The 21,151-nt window shown below is 39.7% G+C and overlaps 1 protein-coding gene across 1 annotated transcript in view; it reads right to left on the reverse strand.

The window, feature by feature from the left end:
- The window catches only part of vwc2 (von Willebrand factor C domain containing 2), a 29,189-nt gene extending 10,879 nt beyond the window's left edge, over positions 1-18,310 (reverse strand). Inside the window, exons 1-3 of the mRNA XM_044373828.1 lie at positions 17,557-18,310; positions 8,001-8,730; positions 6,465-6,594 (exon numbers count right to left, since the gene is read on the reverse strand). Coding sequence (XP_044229763.1) covers positions 6,465-6,594; positions 8,001-8,651 — 781 coding nt within the window. The 5' untranslated portion in view covers positions 8,652-8,730; positions 17,557-18,310. The remainder of the gene's footprint in view (positions 1-6,464; positions 6,595-8,000; positions 8,731-17,556) is intronic.
- Positions 18,311-21,151: the final 2,841 nt, after the last annotated feature.

Genomic DNA, 21,151 nt, shown 5'->3' on the forward strand with positions numbered 1-21,151 from the left:
AGAAATTTTATATTTGTAAAACTTTCCTCAAGCTGAAAAAAGCTAATTAAAAATCCATGACATCATCACAATGTAAAGTCTGTTGGTGAGCAGGAACTTGCAGGCGGGGCCAGCAGGAGAAACTCTACTGCGCATATTCAGTGGACCACACAACACGGAAGTAAACCTGGAAGCTAGAAACCTTTTTGGTGTATGCGCCAGGCGAGCAATTCTAATGGGACTAAATAGGCACCATTTTGGGTCTTGTATCCAGCTCTTATAATACATCCATGGCTAAATCCAAATCCCAAACAGCAATTGTCCAAATTATAGTTTGGCAACCGTAACTGGGCACAGCAGGTCTGTCGAGCCCTGGATCTCTCCACATGCCAAAACAATGCACATAGAGTTCTAATAAGAGCAAAACTCAGTATCTAAAGAGTTTGGAGGGCCTTTTTTAAATCACCTTTCAAAGTAAAACACAAGAGCAAAGTGTGAGGAATAGATTAACAGTGTGTTTGTCTGTTCTAATGTAAGCTGCAAATGATTACGCTTACTAGTACCTACAGTGGTAACCTAGAATTATTTCCAAATAATAATAATAATATTATGGAAATTTACACTTCAACAGCTCGATCCAGACAAACTTGTTTTAGTGTTACATTTGCAAAACTCATTATTCCTCATAAAAAGAAAGCATACAGTTTGAAAATAGGCTACAAACATAAAAGAATATACTGTATCTTAGCATAAATAACATTTTTATTATATTTTATAAATACTACTGCATTATAGTAATTAGCTCTATTTTGCAGTACACCAACAACACTGTATCTTTATTTAATGTCTCCTATCATCAGCTAGAAATGCTGACTTTTTTGCCATTGACAACAGCTTTAGCTTCAGTCGTTTAGCATGATATCCAGTATGTAGCCATCATGTGCATGTTTAAGAACCTTTTACAGGCTTTACAGTTTAAGTATTAGCAACAGTCATTATTTCAGCCAACAAAATCCACAGCCATCAACTAGAAATTAAAAACCTGCTCTTGTTTGCTTATGTGTGATATTGAAGACCCATTGTTTAAAAAATAATGCAAATTCTAATGGTAAATCTGTCACTATTATTGTTGTTAGCTGTATATGTGCTGTGCAAGAACAGAAAGCTTGACAAGTGCAACTAAGGGGGCAGGGCTTATTAAGCGGTCAAGCAGCATTTATTTTTTCATTTATTGAGTGAGACTCCCTGTGGTTGCTACACCCTTCCTCATCTGTATTGTCAGGATGAGATGGAGACTGCTTCAAATGGAAAAATCAGGCCATTTCACATATAAACAACCTCCCTTTCACACATGTGTTGTTTTTTTTTTTTTGTTGTTCCTTTAAAAAATAAAAAACCTGCCACATCTTAAAAGAACCTTGATGAATCATGCCTCTCTTAATTTAAATGGGTCTCTATCCCTATTGGCAACCAGGCTACCATGTCTCTTGTTGCTCTATTTGAAGTGATTTTGGCTCCAGTTCAGACTGTTTATCACATCCCCCCAGATTAGTGTTGACCCTAATGTCTGAGTCTTGAAGAGCACCACTTGTTTCCTCATGCGTTGCCAAGGCGATACCCTGCAAGAGCAAAGGACAAGATGGAGGGAGCTACGGCCGAGGTGCTGAGAAGAGAGGCTTCTCCAGCATTGATTTTTTTCTTTTTTCCCTAAGCATTCTTTAAAAACAGATGCTACAAGAGAAAACTTGGCTTAGAATTTACAACAAACACTTTCACATATTTTACTATACATAAAAAATAAGAAAATAACACTTCAAAAATATTGACAGAGGGGAAAAAATACTGAGTATTGTAGAGAATGTGTTTTCTCTCTTTGACTTGTACTGACTAGGTGTTCATTGCATGAATCAATATTGTTTAATTAAAGTTTATGGCAGCAAGCGAATGATAGTCAAAAACTTTAGAGGGTATGAAACCATTTAATTGCAATGTGTTCCAGTGCTTTAACATAATGAGTAAAAAATGATGAGAACCTGCCTCCATTCACAGCTGTTCTTTGATATTCATGAACAACTGTCTGGGGTGGATGTTAGCGATACCTCTCACTTTCATCTTCCTCCCCTGGCTCTTCCCCAAGTGTCTCCTCGCATACAGTCTGAATAACACATCTGAGACAGGGTGCTCTGCCATAAGCATTGATTTTGCATGCCTGAAAAGGCCAAGATAATGCCTGTGCATAATTGATGAACTTATCAAACACTGAAATACTTTATTGTGATTTATATCAACGGTGAGGAAAATGGTAAAGAGGAGAAGGGCTGTTAGCTGGGAAATGAGGGTAAAACACACTGACAGGAGGGATGACTTGTTGAATAAGAAACCAAATCCCTTCTTTTCCTCTTTAGAGATCTGATGTTTCAATCTTTCACCTCATTTGTTCCATTTTCTCACCCTTTCTGTGCTTTTATATGCCCGCTCTTAAACTCACACAACACAGTTTTCTTTCCTCATGCTGGCATTACACATCTGGATGAGTATTTAATTCTTTCCCCATTAACGAGCTGAGCTTTGATGTGACACTTTCAGATGCATCAGAGATCCTGGGAGGTCTTAACATCTGTCTGCACTTCAAACAACATCTGTAGACAAGACAAACAACAGCACCGGTGCAAGAACTCTCCGACTAACTCCAATAACCTTATTTTACATCATCAGTATTTCATCCCGGAGCTACCACTGCAGCACTGTCTCGTATCGAGTGCTGCATGATTAACAGTGGCGAGATGGGAGTTGACAATCAATGATCCTCATCATTTAAATCGCGGCTCCTGTAATACCTGGCGAAGAAGTGTCATGAATAAAAGACAAAGTGAAATCCAATGTATAATCGTTTTGATATTGATATGAGCTGAAGGAAGATCAGTGGTGTCGTTTAGAGTGATGACTCATTTACTTGTGTTTACATCTGGTTAATTTATCTTCCTATTATTTAATAAAGTATCCCCAATGTAGCTCATTTTTAACCTGTTGTTCATTATATAAACTTTATGGTGTCAAGACTAGTGTGAAATGAACTACAAATAAAAAATGCATGTATGTGAAAATTGAGTCTGCAAAGTGATGTTTTCGATAGATTATTCCTTGACAGAGACCTCCATTTTCTCCAGCAGGTGGAAGGTGACCGGCAGCGTGCAGAGACATACTACGATGTTTGGTGATTGCGGGGACAGCTTGTTTACACCTTGTATTTACATGGTAACAACCCTGCTGGCCATATTCATCAAATCAGAGCCAAAAAAATTCCCCAGCCAATGAGAGATTGTTAGGCACGTACTGATACAAAGATACTCCACTCTGCTTAATTAACAGTTCGTTCCCTCATATTTACAGCTACCCTGAATATGTGCAGGTGCCAGCAGGGACCGTAGAAATGAGAGCTGATGCTTACATTTTTGGCATACTCCTAAAAAAATCAATTTATTTTAACATAAAAATCTCACCTTGCGCAGCTTTAAAAATACTGTCGCCTGAACACTGCTCAAATGAAGCGTAAAGGCTGCCGCAGGCTATTTCTGCATCTTCATAAATACCACTGTGCTCCTGTAGATTACTATAAAAGAGTGTGAGACTGAGCTGGCAGTGGTTGCATGATAATGTAGCAACAGATTCTTAATTTTAGTGCCAAAGAGGTGTATGTGTGAAAGGAAATTATACAACCTGGATAAAGAGGCACTCCAGCGATTTAATATTTCACTTCCCTACATTTGGGAGACTCATAACATCATAACATAAAAGTCAAAATCAATGCAGCAGGAGCCCAAGAGGTACTGTTTTTTGGTCTCTATTGGTCAAGTACCAAAAACACTGCATCCTACAATTCCCATAGTGCATCTGTGGAAGGATCAAGTCAAGTTTCGATAGGAAAAAGTTCCTTTTTTCATACAATATAAGATGACTGACAGTTGAAGTACTTTCATCGCTTTGATGTACCTGAAACTCTCCTGGGTGGATCATCTGTACAAAAGATGAACAACTGTGATAGAAAGATATGGTTCTTTGATAAAAAAGTATAAGGTACAAACCTGTGAACTAAAGGCCAGAAGTTAACTATGACTCCCAAGGTGCATCTGTGTAAGAAACATCCAGTCACAGAGTTTAAAATTCTGTTAGCAGAGGCTGAAGATTAGGGTGTTGAGAAAGCGGATATAATCTGGAGATTAAAGCAATTTACATTAAGCTTCTGGGTCAATTTAACTGCAACAAAGACACCTTTTGAATTTGCTTCCACTCTGATTCATGCCTCAAAAGTCTTCTTCTCCATAACAATGGTGGCCGAGGCTCATGGATATTTTAGCATTTAGTGCCATTCAGACATTCTTAACTGACAGAAGAAATATAGTCTCTCAGACACAAAGATCAAACAATTCAAACTGATGGCTAAAACTAAAAGCGTAGTATCATTACATTATCCAGAGGGCTCAAGTATTTCTATTTTGAAGGATATTGATGGTATCATTACAATATAAATTGAGAAAAACTTTCCCCACTCTCTGCCTGGTAAAAGCCCACATATTTCAAAATCCTTCACATACACCCCTTGCACCCCTCCCCAGCCCAAGCTAAATCATCAGGGTTATCTCGGCTTTTCTACAGACTTTAGAAAGCTTCTCCGGGGCCATAGAAGACATTATACAACTGTTTACACAGACTTAGTAGTTAAAATCGGTGGAGTATCCGTTTAACCACCAGAATCCCAAATCACTAAAAGCACCTACCTCAGACTTTGTCGGTATTAGTTGGAACTTGGTGTCTTAGATATATTGAGCTCTGTTTATTGAATGGTAATGTGTGGTAATCTTATGGTAATAAGGACTGATGCCATCTCAAAACTGAAAAATCCTTATCGGCTGAATGAGCCCATGGATTTGGTGGCACTTTTGAATATAGATGCAAGCCCTCCTAAGTCTGCCACATCCCTGCACATGCTGTATCCACTACTGTCTCCTCGACTGATGCAACCCAGCAAATCCACTGGACATTTCACAAGGGAAAATATGGAGCGCTGCCCAAACTCTGCACAAAGCACTCTCTGCATGATCAATATGCATATATAAAAAGTGGGTGAACAGCAAAAAAAGAAAATGGGAACAAAGGACCCACATGTATTCCCCAAGATTACAGCAGGCAAATATTAATAGAATGAGTAACGCTCCATGACTACCAATGTTTTTGACTCGTTATCTCTGGAGGTTGTGAGACACGCTTTTAATTTCATCGGAACAACCTCTGATTGATAACCAGTCATGAACATTCATTACATGCAAATGCTTATAAGTATTGTCTTTTATGAGTCTACAGTGATACATCAACTATAATTATGTGATATTCTGTGTAATTATAATGAACTATGGCCTACATGGAATAAGAAGTGTTTTGGATACCTTGTTTGTTTCATCCAGTTAAAATGTGGATCTATTTATTTTTGCATACCTCTTTTGAGAATAAAGCTTTTTTTTCAAGCCGGTTTGTTTTGTAATTTCACTTGTGCAATCTGTTACTTTTAATTCTCTTGTGTTCATCATTTAATGTGTAAATACATAAAAGCTCGCTGTCAAAAAACAGCATGAAAATCACAATATCTTTCTTGGATTTTTACTGGAAATACATACAGAAGAAGCATTTTTGTGTGGCTTTATATCTTGTCTCTATCATGAAGCTTTCTTCTTCATGCAGATTGCTTGTTCTTGTTTATAGCAGACAGCCTGCGCCACTTTAAGATTCCAAGTCAGAGATACATATCGCAAGTCATCATTCTTTTTGCTGAAGGAAGCAATGTTGCTGACATTGCCATGTTGCATTAGAGTCACACCAAGAAAACAAGGGAACATAATCTAGGACATGCTGTCTGGAATCATCGGAAACAACTTCAGATAATCGACTCTGAGACAAAGAATTCCTTCTCAGACTGGCCAAAGCTCTCAAACAAATGGGATCCTAAACTCCCTAGCAGCAGAAAACCAATGCAGGCATACCTCGACTCCTGGCAGCACACCAGACAGTAGCGAGGGATTCAGAACATATGCTACAGCCTCCATCAAATAAACTCAGTAATTGAATGAAATTAAAACTGAAAATGACACATGAGCAAATATTTTACACAAAAACAGGGCATGACTCATGACTGATTAACCATGTTTTGGGTGTGACTTCACTGAAATGGATATCACTACTTCACATATGCAATGTGAAGTGGCCAGAGACTGCAAACACTGCAGTGCAGCATGCTGCCCGCTTTGTGTCAGCGAAATGAGTGTTGTGCTACCTTGGCCTCATGACTGCTTTTGAGGTGCCCTTGAGCAAAAACATTTACACTAATCTGATGTAGTGTCACTTGCTTCCCAGCAGTGACCACATGCAGACTGTTTGCACAGGAATACAATGTTCACCGCAGTGTGTTGTTGCTAAAAGAAATCATCTCCACTCACCGCCCTTGCAGATGGGACAACATTGATCCGGCTCGTACTCCGGATCCACACACTCTGTCTGAGGGCAGGCTGCCACAGAACACAACACCTCCCCGCTTGGCTCACATCGGCACTTCTCACATGGAGACACCTGGATAGCAGAGAAAAAATAGTAATTAACGCCCTTGTAAACATCTCACACACCGACACACAAACACAGTCTTCTCTTAATTAATGTCTTGCTCTTTTTGTCTCAGTGTCTCTTTTTCCACTGTTCTGTCTCTCTACAGCTACCTGTCTCTTAAACACACACACAGACACACAGAGAAAATATACTTCTGCCTGTCTGGCTTGTTTAAGACAGGGTGCATTCACTGTCACAATGCTACATCTACAGGGAAGTCCTATCCTCCTTGACTTCATTGCCAATGAACGCCTCATTTTAGGAGAGCCGAGTCGAGAATTGAACTTCACAATCCAATCAGGGGATGTGGAGAAATCAATAGGAATGGGAAACAAAAGAAACATGCCTCCAGAGTTTAAAATGGCTCGGCTATCTAAGCGTTCCTGTACGTCTCGAAATAGAACAAATGTGGGACAAAGGCTGGGACTGATAGTATACAGTTTGAGTTACATCCAGCTCCTGCATTCTCCGTGAAAGGCTTCATTTAGCAGCCGCTTGTGTAAAGCCGCACACCTTTAGTCTTAACAAGAGAGCAAAGGTTAATTCTACCAGCCCTGTTGCAGATTGCAGAGGCTTGCGCCTCCGCATGGCACTCCACCGTGAAAAATGGAGCGAGGCAGCACTTAGCACAATGCCCCAGAACTTAGCAATCAACCATAAAAACCTGCCTGTTGCTTAGTTTCAAAGCACCCCCTCCTCCACACCCCACCGCACAGCACAAAGGCTGACGTATGAGGCTTGTGAAAGTAGAGCTTTCTCTAGCTTTCTCTCAGCAGAGACCTGACATAAAGCTGTTGCTAACTCTGTGAGTTAGAGTAAAAAAAACATACCCATATTAGCCTTAACCTCCTGCTGAGACACTCACCAACATAAAGAGAGGCATTAGGCACTGGTAAATGCAGCGTCTCATAAGAGACGTAACAGCAAGATTGTGGTGCAATCCTGAGTCGAGCCTTTCAAAGAAGTGTCAGAAGCACTTCTTTGAAAACATTAAAGCTCTCACTGGTGTATCTCTGTGTCTCTTCACAAACTCCCACACGCAGCAGAGCGCTCTGCGGAGTTGTAACATTACTATAACTGTAATAACTGTAACTCTATCATGTGTATCAACAAACTGAATATGGAAACACTGCTGAAGCTGCATTGCTAAATTCTGCCTCCGGTAATATTTTAGCGTTGTATGAGAAAAAGACAAGTGCTGACCTTTGCCATTATAAATCTGCCTGTCTGCTAGCTTGCATGCTGCAAGGCAAGGTAACTAGTTTCTGTGTAGTGCCAGTTAAAAACTCCATTGAACATCAAGGAGTGTTCTGTCAGCACTTCTTTCAAGTTGGGGCATGTCAGAAATGAGTGAATGCATTTAATGGGCTCACCTTAAATTCTTCAAGCGAGGCGTAGATTTTGCCCCGAAACTCGCAGTAGTTCTTTTTCTCCTTGCACTGCGGGCAACATTGGCTAGTGTCCACTTTAATGCAGCGAGGGTGAACCTTGGGACATTCTGGCTTGGAACACAGAGGGCCCTCGTCTGTGCAGAGGCAAGGGCATGTTGAAGGGCCTGGGGTGAACTGCTCCCCGATGGCAAACACAAAGCCGCTCTCATCCATGCAGCCTTTACCCCTGTAGTCTGGGTAGGCGTACTCATCGATGGCATCCAGGGAGAGGGTGACATCACTGGTGGGCCCCTCATCTATTTGGTTCAGGCTGTTTTGCTCACTCCACAGCTCCTGGGACTTCCCGCCTTTAGATCCTCGTGTCTGGGAGCTGAGATTCGGCCTGGCACGGCTCACAGCAGTCCTGTTGGGGCCCAAGGCATTGATTTCCTCCTGCTGCTGCTGAGCACCGTATCCTAGCGGCTCCTGTGAGGCCGGCTTGTCCTGATGTTTGTCCTCCCTGGCTTGGGTCAACACCTTTTCCAGACGTTCTCGGCTCGCTGGTAAGGTCGCTATAGGGCTACACTGGGCGCCGCTCATCAGGAACCCGAGAACAAAGAGAACTTCTGCTGTCATGGCAACGGAGTGCAGCATCTCTCCCCACCACCAGCGAGGTGGGAAAACACCTTGGCTCACATAACACACTTCACATCTCAGGTGTGAGCCAGTCCATCTGGAAAGAGAAAATTAAACTGGGGTTATGTGCTCAGTATTTTGTCACTTTTATCCCAGGTGTGGGCTTTGTCTCATTAAGCCTTGAGAACAGTGCAAGAAATCCAGGCGAGTTCAGAGCACTGCTTCATCATGTCAAGCAAACATCCCACAGAGTGTCACACAAGTCTGTAAGATCAGTGAATTGGATCGTTGGGATAGGGAGTATTCATAGGGCTATGTTAGGAAATCGATACCACTTCGTACTGTAACACTTCCCTGCATCAATCGGTACAAGCAGTGACAGAGTAAGAGGAAAATGGCCAAAGAAGGACCCGAATCTAACACTCTTAAGCTCCTGCTCCTCTTCCGGAACAAAGAATTGGGATCAATGTCTGCTTTTTAAAATTAATCACAGTCAACTGTACAAAAAGAGAAATTGATTTGAAAATAGAACATAATTCCAGTCTGGAAAGATGAATTTACTGTATCCGACAGAAGTAGTCGTATCAATTTAAAGCTGCTGCAGCTTTTGCAAAGAGCTGTAGGTGTATCAGAAACTTTCCTGTAAAAGAAGCGCACTAAATATCTTCAGTATCTTTAATAGTTCCGTTCTAATCACAAGCAATAGCACATCACTCTCTTTTCTAGTCTTCTGTGCTGTGAGGAGTGAATATACAGCAGCTCACGTCGAGTAACATCCAGGATCAACTGCAGACATTGCAGAGGCTGCACATTTTTGAAAAGCTGTAGTGAATGTTTTTGTTTTTGTCTCTTGCTTAACTTGATTTACTGCGGCGTCTTGAAATTCAAATGCCTGCTATGATGCTGTGCTGCGTTCGGTGGCCTACTTCCATTCATTTCCTTCACACCAAATGTTCGGTGTCGTCACTGAGCTCCGTTTAACAGGCTGCAGCTGTGTTGACATTCACAGCTTATTTTGAGGAAAAAGGTGAGATTTCTCTGTATTGACTGACTTGACAATTAACTGTTAAGTCCTGTCTGCACTTGTTTAAGAATAGTTCATCGTATTGATTCATTTGTCAACCTCAATGAACACAGCTTATTTCCAACTGAGCGATTAGGGACCCTAAACAGGAGGTAAAGTTAGCAGGTGAGCATTAAATAAGCAGCAAACAAATATGTTTAGGTATGTGGTGATATAGAGAAAGAGAAAAGGTAATGTTGGGACAAGCAGCCACATTTAATTCTATCCAACTCCAACTATGAAGCCAAAGTCTCTCTATATGTTTTAAGTCATGCATTTTGATATTCATGAATTCTGATCCATTCTGAGGGAAAAGAGCTGGAATTGACTGCTGGCACGCCAGTGGTATTTGAGCGGTGTTTTAGCTGAATTGCTATGTTGGAGGCAGAATCCTTGGAGCTGCTGTGAAACTGAGAGGAAGCAGAACGAGGTGCATACCGATAACGCTGCAGCTGAGAGAGAGAGAGAGAGAGAGAGAGAGAGAGAGGGAGAGAAAGAGAGTGAGAAAGAGGGAGAGAAAGAGATGAGCCCAAGCCTCATTAGTAAAAGGACCTCATTTGGCTTCTCCCAGCCTCACCTCTCCACCTTAACAGCTGTTACTAACTGTCACACTATACTGCTGCTGCTGTGCTCTCCTGCAGGACTGAGCACTGACTGGGTGGCCCTCAGGCTGGTTGTCAATTGGGCACAAACTAACCACAGCACCCCACTGTCTTAAAGGATAAGGCTGGCGATAGATCTGTACTTTTCTTATTGTCATCAAATCCCATGAAAAGACCAAAACCAATAAAGAATTGATTCTACTAACAAGTGTTGTCTGTGTAACCAAAGCCTTATTCCTCTGTGCTATAGAGCTCCATAGTTCCCCAAAAACTATGAAAATACATTAATGAGCCAAACTTTTGCACTGGCTGAACTGTTTTTTCACTACCATGATCTCAAGCACAGTTGTTTATTTTGAGTCAATCCCACATACACCGTCCTACTGTTGTCAATACTCACCAATTGTGTATTAATCCGCAGCTGTAAATAATCAAAATAATCCTGTTTGAGGAAGGTTTGCTTACTTGTGATTCGTTTTTAAAGAATAATGCAGGCATGATATTTTTATTATTGTCAACAAATCCCATGGAAGGACCAAAACCAATATGTGTTAGTCCATGTTTCAATAATTTCTGACTTCCCTACCCTGCTGCACACAGCACCAAGCTCATTTGATCCTACTAAAGATATAAATCAAATAGCTTTGGAACCTCCCTCCTCCCCCTCCTTTCCAACATCAGAATAAACCTTTTTCAAAGCAGAAATTTTAAAACATCATACCAGGAAAAGCACAAGTGCTATTAACAACACGAACCATGGCTGCATCCCATTTACAAATGCAAATTTCAAGGCCCTTTTACTGTGCATGCTGGTTTCGCTTACTGGGACACCTAAATGGAACGCAGCCATTATTAATGTTTTAAATTACACCTGTGCTTTTCCTGCTATGACAAGTCAAAATGTTCCAAATCCGACATTCATACCCACTTCACGTTGTGATCGGCCAGCTGTGCTGAGGTGAGAAAGGAGCCAGGGTTTGAACTTCTCTCTCTAGCTTCCATGCACAACTATTTCTGTTAATCTATGTGTGAACAACTGAATGCAACATTATGAATGCATCCCAGAAGAGACGGTCTGTAAATAGCAAATTTCAATTATATTGTGTCTCTTTTCTCTTCATCTTCGAGTGTGACTGTTTGGAACAATAAACACTTTTGATTTCCGACACAGTCTGACAACATCTACCAGTTCTTTTCTAGCATACATCTTTGGTAGGAACATGTGCCACAAACAGGGTCAGAAATCGGGAAAGCACATCGCTGGGTGAAATGTTTTCATGGCACTTGTTGACAAAAAGAAAAATATAGAATAACGCAAGGCTTATCCTTTAAAATGGACTCTTTCAATCCCATAAAAACTCTTTACAACCTAACGTAGGTTATCTGCATTTGCAAATTAGTTCGTTTACTATGCTCATTACGCCCTTACACCATCTTGCAATCTTTAATGCAATGACATCCTTTCTAAATGTCTGTCTATATAATTCTGAACCACACAGCATAATGTGTGCCAGATGTCATGAGTTTTACAGGCAGGAATCAAATACAAATCGATCCTTTTGTACTTTAGTGCCTTAAGTACTTTTGAGTGTTTTCAAGATGCCTTCGTGGATTCTTTTCCTCACCGCTCCTTAGGTTCAAGAGATGGCAAATTTTCTCACAGCTGTACTGTTGCATATAAGTCATTTGGTGAAAGGTCATAGATTTATCTTTGCCCTACAGCCCTGCTGAGAATTCAGTTTTTTGCTTCACTGCTATATCATGAATACTTGCAAAGACATTCTGGCTGGAAAGAAAAAAACATAACTACCAACTGACATGAAGATACAATGCAGTGTCTACGCATCTCTGCAGCATAGGCTGCTATTATACAGACAAATTATAAGAATTTAATTTTAGCGCAATTAGCATGTGTGATAAACTGCAACCATGGCTCTGAAACATCTCTTTTAGAATCAGATGAAACCCTTTGTTTTTACCAACACAGCTAAAGTCAAAGCGATGCCGCAGTCAGACTCATAAACTCTGCGCAGGTGTGACCTGAAATGGCCCATGCTCAGTAAAGCTTCACACTAACTACTGGCTGCAGCCATCAATCAGAGTTTATATAAGCCAACACCACTGAGTTCATTCACACTTCTGACACATTTGAGTACCCACTTCAGAGCAAAAAAATCAGCCCTATAAGTGGAAAAACAACTCTAATTAACACTTGTCAGCTCGAAATAATTATCTCTGGAAAACAAACACCTATTAATGCTGGAAAATTGGCTGTATATTTTTGTCTTGAAGAACTGTCACCTTTTTTTAAAAAGCACAGAGCTGAGTGGTCATGTGGTTTTACCATATGATGGTTTCCATATATGGTCCAAGTACTGAAGTGGTCCCAGTAATTACCAAGTGAAATAGTGTTGAAATGGCATGTAAACCAACCAAAATGGTCAATTAATTAATTGATTAATGGTCAATGAGTCAAAAAATGTCCATTTTAAAATGCAACAGCATTTTATTTGTATTGTTCAGTTCAAGGTTGGACCAAGACAGTTCAGGGAACCAGGCAGAAAGCCTCCTGTGGTTAAACACAATAAATATAATAACTCTGACAAAACCAAACAAAACCTCTACCTAGCTTCACTGTTGTTGCTAAATTGTTAATGTTTCTTCTTTAAATAATTACTTATTAATAAATAATGATGCAAACATACTAATGTACTAGGCCTATGTGCGTAAACTGGCAAACAAACGCAACCCCGGAGTAAAAATCAACAAGTCCTCCAAATTTAACAACCACATGGCTTGACCATGCACTCAAGAACGACACATAGGAGTGTTTTCAAATCAGGGGCCTCTATCAGCAGTAATCAGCAAACACCATTTATCAAATCACTGTTAAAAAATAATGATGTTTTATGATGTGACAACACTGTGGTTAAGGTCTGGTTAGGTTTAGGCACAAAAACCGCTTGGTTAGGGTTAGGGAACGATCATGATTTGGGTTAAAATAATCACTTGAAACCTGGTGTGGGTTAAATTTACTATGTCCTTAAAGCAATTGTAGTTATAGTCTTTAAAAAACTGTCCTGGCTCACAGTTGGAAACGGGAAGCGAACAGTGGTCTCCTGCAGCAAAGTGCACAAAATCTGCTTTTTGCAAGTTAGGATCTAGCCAGTCACCCAACCCACCACCTCTGAATATGGGAATTTGTCACCTTATATAGGCGTCATCTGAACTGCATCACTTCTCCGGATCATAATTACTACAGCTGCTAGCGTCTGTCATTCAAATGTAACTATAGGTCATTTTTGGCGACTGACATTGCAACATTTTTCTTGGGTGGACAGGCTCCTTTAAATGAACTGAGTTTCATTTTCTCATTCTTCCACCACCAACTCAGCCAGACACTGTCAGTCTGCACTCAGACCAGAGATGTAGAAGTTGTCAGTTCAAACCTCAGGCCTGACGAGTTGAACAGCAGGAAGACCTCAGCAGGACACCCAACAACAGAGAAAGCTGAAGCTTTTCATGAAATATAACACTATCAGAACTGAGACTCAATAACACTGATAGAAACAATCATTCAGTGAGTAATAAATTAACTAAGGTTAGAATTACTGATGGGTTTGGGGTCTCCAGCCCAAAAAACATGCTTCACATTGTTTTATCACCTTAATGCTTCATGACTGTTCCTTATAAAAATTGTATGAGATTTTCTTATGAACATGATTTTTACCTGATGACATGTTTCAGAAGTTTGCTACAGAAAATGACACATTGCCTCCAAGACCCCAGCCGTAAAACATTGTAGAATTCAATTTATCTTCATCTGCTCTCTATCTGTGATTGGTGTTGACAATACTTTTTACAGATACCCATCCCAAATCACAAATAAGTGTGTTTGGATTTCTGTTATTGGATTTTTATAACAATGTGCTCATAAGAGAGCTAACAGTGAGTTACTACACATCAAACATAAGTGATGTCACTGTAAAGGGTGAAATACTGTGCATTTCTTTGTGAATGACTTTTTGTCAAACAAAGTGAATACATATTCGTTCATCAACAGTCTGTATAATGTAAAATTTAAAATATTGAATTTATTTTTGTCACAATCAAATAATAATAACTTTATCTGTATAGCACATTTTATACAAAGATTGCAGCTCAAAGTGCTTTATATGCAAATGACAAAGTCACCGACACCGGGACAAAGTCAAATAAAATGAGAAAGCCCAGTTTGTGGCAGAGGGGATGGTTATTACTTTCAATACTTTTTGGTTTTAATAAGGTCAGAAGAAAAGAAAAAAAATGCAATTATTGCAATTATGATTTTTACACCCCAAACAATGATGAAATAAACCCAATGTCAACAAAAGGGTTAATACAGCAAATATCAGATTATTGTCAGGCAGTGTTAGATATAATGTGGGATATGCTCACAGTATATAAAACCTACAATTAAATTTTAGGTCTATATTTTTTTACCACTGTATACATTTACTTTGCCTTCAAAAGCAGCCATCCCCAAAATAACTTATATCCATCCGGGTTGCAATGGCGTTACCAAACAATTAGAATTTTATGGGATAAATTAGGTCAATTTACAGATGGTGAGCACTGGCACAAAATCCAGCTCCAGTGTTAAAGAGTAAGTATCACATCAGCTTTCAGACCTTAATATTAACAGGACCTTTATAAAATGTGCTGCCCTTTTAATTTTCTGCACACAGTAAACAGTGATAATTGCCTAGATGTTACCTTGGAATAGCAGCAGTGGGAAATTATAATGATCAGTCTGTTGTACATGGCTAATTTCACAATAATGAAGTTGCATTTTGTTACTCTGCTCCCCTATTAACATTGCAAATGATATTTGCTGTCTGTCCCTGTGCTATTATTTTTAAAGGCTGAAGATGTTTCCACTTTCCACTGACATTTAAATGTTACAGTGGCTTCCTGCACTAGAGAGGATGAACTCAGCATTAGACTCAGTGTTTGTCAGGGGGAGCAGGTTCACTCATTATCGTCACTGTAGATATAAATTCTTCTGTCAAAGGCCAAACTTGGTTTACATCTCAGTCTATTGAACGTAGCCGGTATGACCACTGAGGTGCAGCAACGATGATTAATCAAGCAGGGATTCAACCTGGATGTTTGTTCACGGTTCAATGATGCTCACCATCGCATTGATTTGTGACTCATAAATTATTGTTGTTTTCATTACCCAGCAGAGCAAATAAAGCCAATAAAGCCAATAAGTCTTGAGATAAGAACCTGAGCTCGAAGTAAAATTTCAACTCTACCTTGACTAATACTATGATTCACATAAATTGGATTGACAGGGCTTCAATAACGCAAAGCGTGGCGGTTAAGTTGAGTAAAGGTTGACCTGCCTCTCGCTTTCTTCTTGCATGTCACTCAGAGAGGTTTCTTCCAGGGTGGTTGATAGCTGTTTCACTCACACAATACTGCTATAAATAGGTGCCAAATGTACTGAGGCAGCGCTCTCATCTCCAGGAATTTTCCACACACAAGCTGAGATGTTTTTGTATGTTTGTTTATTTCTAATTACTGTTGGGTCTTAATAAATGTGAGCAGTATTTAAAAGGATTAACTGGCAAATTTGCAAATTTGATCTGACTGAATAACTTCATGGTGACAGAAAATGATAGCAACATGATGCAGAGAGAGTGAGGCTCAGAGCATCCTTTTTGATCTCTGTTTCAAGCCGATATTGCACACAGTGTAAGTCTTCTACATGTTTATCACACAGCTGACAATGCGCCTCCAAAACAAGCAAACATCAAATTCAAATTGTCTTGGAGAATAAAACTCCTGCAATGTCCCTGTGTAAAATCAAACTGGATGTCATTGAGAGGAAAACCATGTCCTCAGGGCTAGCATTAACTCAGACAGACAATATGCCCTCAACACTGTATTGCACATAACAGATTCTCCTATTTACACTGTTTCAACATCCCAGCATGTCTTGTGCAGCACATGCAACAATTTACTTTGAGGTCTACTTCAATTTATGACAAAGCAGATCACAGGGGACGAGATGTGAAATGTTTAGACAGTGGTGGCTAGTGGGCTTGGATCTGACAGGGCTGGGAAAGTATTGAATTAATGATGCCACATTTAAAACTCATTTTTATACAGATAAACAGTGTGAAATGATGAAATCCAATTAGAGCAATAAGGGACACCAAGGCAGAATCCAAGAGTATTAAGCCATCTGCCACTGAGTAAGGATTGCTGCGGGGCTGTCTAATTGAATTTTATCCTCTGACTGTAAATCTTACTAGTGACCTAAATCAAAAGAAAGTTTGCCTAAACATGCAATGAAAAACCAACAGCCCTTGCAAAACTGTCATATATTCTTAAGATTATGTAGACTGGAATAAGGTGAGAATTTGCTCTTACGCACAAAGCCTGCCAGGAAAAGTAGTGGAGCAGCAAATATGAACAGCAGAGTGTAACAGCTTGATTCTCATTTATGTTACTCAAGAGGAACAAGAAAAGATGACGATAATGGGATGATGAGGATGGCGAGTAAACCTTTTTGACTTGGCTACAGCCTCTATGTCACACCCAGGGATTAGACTAGTGACATTTGAATAAAAATCAGAACAAATCTCATTTTTCTGTAACTGTGAAAAACAACAATCACCAGAACATGCAGCTGTATTTTCAGGAAAAAACACACATCTGAGAGATCCTATCATCAAACAATCTACTTTGCTGGACACTGTGCATTTCTAAAATGATGAAAACATTGCTGTTAGAGGCTGTGTTGCCTGGATGTTGCATCTAGAAGTGTGTAAGCAGGCAGAGTCTTTTGTGCAGCCACTGAAATCCATTCTGATGCTTCTTAGAGCAGCATCAGTCCTATTTACATCAAAATACCAACACAGCTGATTTACACTGATACCTACTGCATGTAGCCTCCACAGGTGCGACAGCCTTGTCTGCAGGGTTTAACAATCTGCATCAGGTTTTTTCCCCCCATCAAGCTCATTTGCATTTTTGTGATAAATGCAGTGTAATTTTCAGGCAGGATTTACTGTAACCATGAGTGAGTGAAATCTTCATGAAATGCACACAAACACCAATTTCAACATGAAAAACACCAAGACAGTCCATTCTCTGTGAACTAAGTTGACGTGAAGCCTGAGCAATTAAGCAATTCAGGCTTAAAAATGCATAAAAAAAACCAAAACAAGCTGCATCTCCAAACAGCAACATGCATCAAATTCACCTGTAATCCTCGGGAGTCTGTCCGTATCCGTCAGTGCGCTGGGTTGAAACACAGCCTTCGGACTGTCGGTCAGCGGAAGCCAAGACAGCAACAAATGATGTGCGGTGAAGAGATGGAAACTGACGCTCGTTAAGCCAGTCAAATGCACAGTTTCCCCGGAGGATGCTCGCAGGTCATCAGCGTGTCGCGCTCAACTTTAATCGGCACAGAAGTGAAAGCGCTCCGCCGCTGCTCTCGCAAGTGGCGCGCTGCTGCTGCTGATGTCCCTGCTCTATCCTGGCACTTTATTTCTCACGGTGACAAAAAATAAATTATTAAATAAAAAAAAAAGGAGGGGAGGGAGGGGGTGTATGGGGGTCCACGTTCAGTCGTGCGGTCACTAGGTGGCGCAGTTACAAATGAGTGAAGTCCTGGGAAACAACAGGCAGTCAATTAACGGACCGGAGAGACGTTTCACAGGTCGGTTCACAGGGTTCACACGCTGCGGTGATTAACGACTTTGGTTAATTATCTCAAATTAAGAAGTCGTTTCCCTGACACAGTTTGGTCACTGGGTAATTTGTTGCCGAATGAGAAAGCACATTATAGCCCACAAGAAGAAGAGAGTTAAAATAAAGACACATGACACTGTAAAACATGAATGATGCACCAGGAAGCAAGCAGGATTTGGCATCAAGAATAAAGCAGACAGAGCCGTTTTGGGGGAACACTGAGGGCTGAGGTTTTTCATATTTTATTTATTTATTGCATTTCTGGGCCTGTATGTTATTTGGGTATATTGTGCTATAAAAAAACGTTGAACTTAAAGTGCCCCTCCAGTCAAAAAATATGTTTTTCTTCTTGTTCCTTCAGTTGGATGTTTGAGCTTCACTGTGCAGGATGATGTATGTGTGAAGGCTGTTTTAACATTCATATGCTGAAAGTGGAAGGTCTCTCTCATGTGCTCACACAAAATCTTAAATCACAGCTGGTTTGGAGCCAATGCACCAGTATGATGTGGAAATTTTAACCCTCCAGTTCACTAATGGACTTTACAGTGATGTAGGAGACATCTTGCGTTCAGCAGTTAAACCTTGGAAATGAACAATATTTGCATATTCACAGATTCTGTATTTCTCAATGAGGGAGAAGTAAATGTCATTTTAAGCATTTTTAATAAAGAAACTGGACATTTTTTGTGGAAAAAACATGTCAGACAATTTATTTTTCGAAGCAGAGGATTTTCTTATGTGATCTTTATGATCTTTAATCTATAATTAGTGAAATAAGCTTATAAAATAACCATCACATGTTGTAGAATGAGGTAGAAAGTAATTTTGGATTGAGGTGGGTAGTAGAAAGTAATTAAGTACATGTACTCAAATACAAGCCTATACTAAAGTAATTCTGATTTTCAATATTGTGCCACTTCATAATTGTACTCCGCAACATTTAATAGGACTTTTATCTGGCAGCTGATTACTTTATAGATTTATAATATGAACTATGATTCATTGTTATAGTAAATTAAACCACTCATTAGTAGCAAATAGCTATCAGCTCCACCTCACCTTGACCAGCTACAACATCACGTGTTAATGCACCTTTAATAATAGTCCAATATTATATTATTGTGTATATTATAACTCTGACCATTTTGTCTGTATAGTACTTTTACATTATTACTGTATACTATACTTTAGGTACATTTTGCGGATAATATTTTGTTACTTTTATGGGAGTAAAATTTTGAGTAAAATTTTCGCTTGTAATGGTGTAAATTTTACACTTATTTTGACAGACGTTAAGAGTCTGACTACTTCTTCCACCAATGTAAACTCACCTCAGGTCACTATGCAATAGATGAAAAAACACAATATGAGGTCTCCATAACTATTTATTATCACAACAACATGATAAGAAGATCATACAGAAGATTTGCAAAACCATAAACCACAATAAGTTAACCCTGAGAATCATTATTGACTACCACATGAATAAATCTGTGTAATATTATAAAATCAAAGCAGATGAAAATGCTCCATGTTTACTGTATATATTACCATATATTATGATAAGAACACTAGCCTATAGAAATACACTGCTCACTAGTCTACGCTGAGACTGCAAGAGGACACAAATTGAAAAATACAATTAAGCACCACAGACAAGCTCATCTGTCCCTAGAGAAATATTTTTACAGTATTGCAGTGATTTTTCATCAGGAATTGATTGACAGCTCTGCCTACCAATTTACCACAAAAGTTAAGGTGGTTATGCACCTTTTAAAAAATGATTTATTCACTTATTTACCTCTAAATTGCTTTTTCAAAACTGCATGATGGCAGCAAGCTCAAAAATGTGCCCGTCACTCCTGCCTGTGTCAGGTTGAAAAAGGAAATCATTAATATAGCATTAGAAGCTGGCTGTGAACTCATAACTGCCCTGGGCACACATCAGCATACATGCAGCAGTGTTCGCTGCTGCTACACCTTCCCCGAGGTTGAAATGTCATCCCTCACTGTCATTACATTTCTGCCCCCATTAACTATTGATTATCTCCACTTCAGCATTTCGAGCCCTGCTGTGGAAATGGTCCACACGGCTCTCTATCCATACTCCACGGATCAGGCATGAGCAGAAGTGGCCACCTCCCAGTTTTTACACTGAAAAGGGGGGAAGTCAGATTCAGCAGGGGTAAAGAGGGACAGGGCAGCGGGGACACAGAGCAACAAGGACTGGCTACACTTTATACTACCTGCCCATTAGCAGCATGCTTGAGCGGACAACTGGAGGTTAAGTTGTTCTTTTTCAGGACCCTTGAGAATTTTGCCACAGCATGTGTTGAATATTTACTGTGAGGTTAGTCCAAGTTTGCTTCTGTTTTTTTCGTTAGGGAAATGCAGGTGAAAAGTTTGTTTGGGCAGGGGCTTTGCACCCTATTTGCCGTCAGCAAACTGCATCCATTATACCGATGACTACTTTGTGCAGAGTTGGCTTAGTATACCTGCCAAAATCTTTATACGTCTGTGTTCCACAAACTGTTGATGGCTGCTGATACTGCTCTCTGTTGTTGTCTATATTTCAGTATCACTGCTTTTTGATGTTTTACATATGCAGGCTGTGGAGGCACATTTCCTCCTTGGAGAAATATACTAAAATGGAGAAAAGAGTCAGTTTGCTGTGAGTCTCATGCTATGTGTCTGGTCTTTGGTTTTATACAGATCTTACAAAAACACAGGAAAACATTTTACCTATTAACACTTTGAGTTCACTTATATGTCAAGGATTATCAATAAAACATCAATAAAGTCTCAACATTGGACAAATATCAGATTATATCTGATGTCTGAATAATAACTGACACACACATTTAAAAAAAACGTCTTGAAAGACTGTGGAGATTTTTTGATATTTTAAACAATATAACTTCAATGTCCTGCGAGCTAATAACAGTAATTCTGGCTGAGTGGAAATGTGTGGTCCTGATTTATATACAATTAAAGCTCACAGCCACTTAAGAGTAAACAGTGCATAAATCCACAGAGTCAGTGTTTGTATTTTAGGGATCAGCAGTAATCTGCAGAAAAGTAAAAGATTTTCTACAATAACAAAA

The sequence above is a fragment of the Thunnus albacares genome, chromosome 14 (genome assembly GCF_914725855.1).
Source record: "Thunnus albacares chromosome 14, fThuAlb1.1, whole genome shotgun sequence".
Taxonomy (NCBI): domain Eukaryota; kingdom Metazoa; phylum Chordata; class Actinopteri; order Scombriformes; family Scombridae; genus Thunnus; species Thunnus albacares.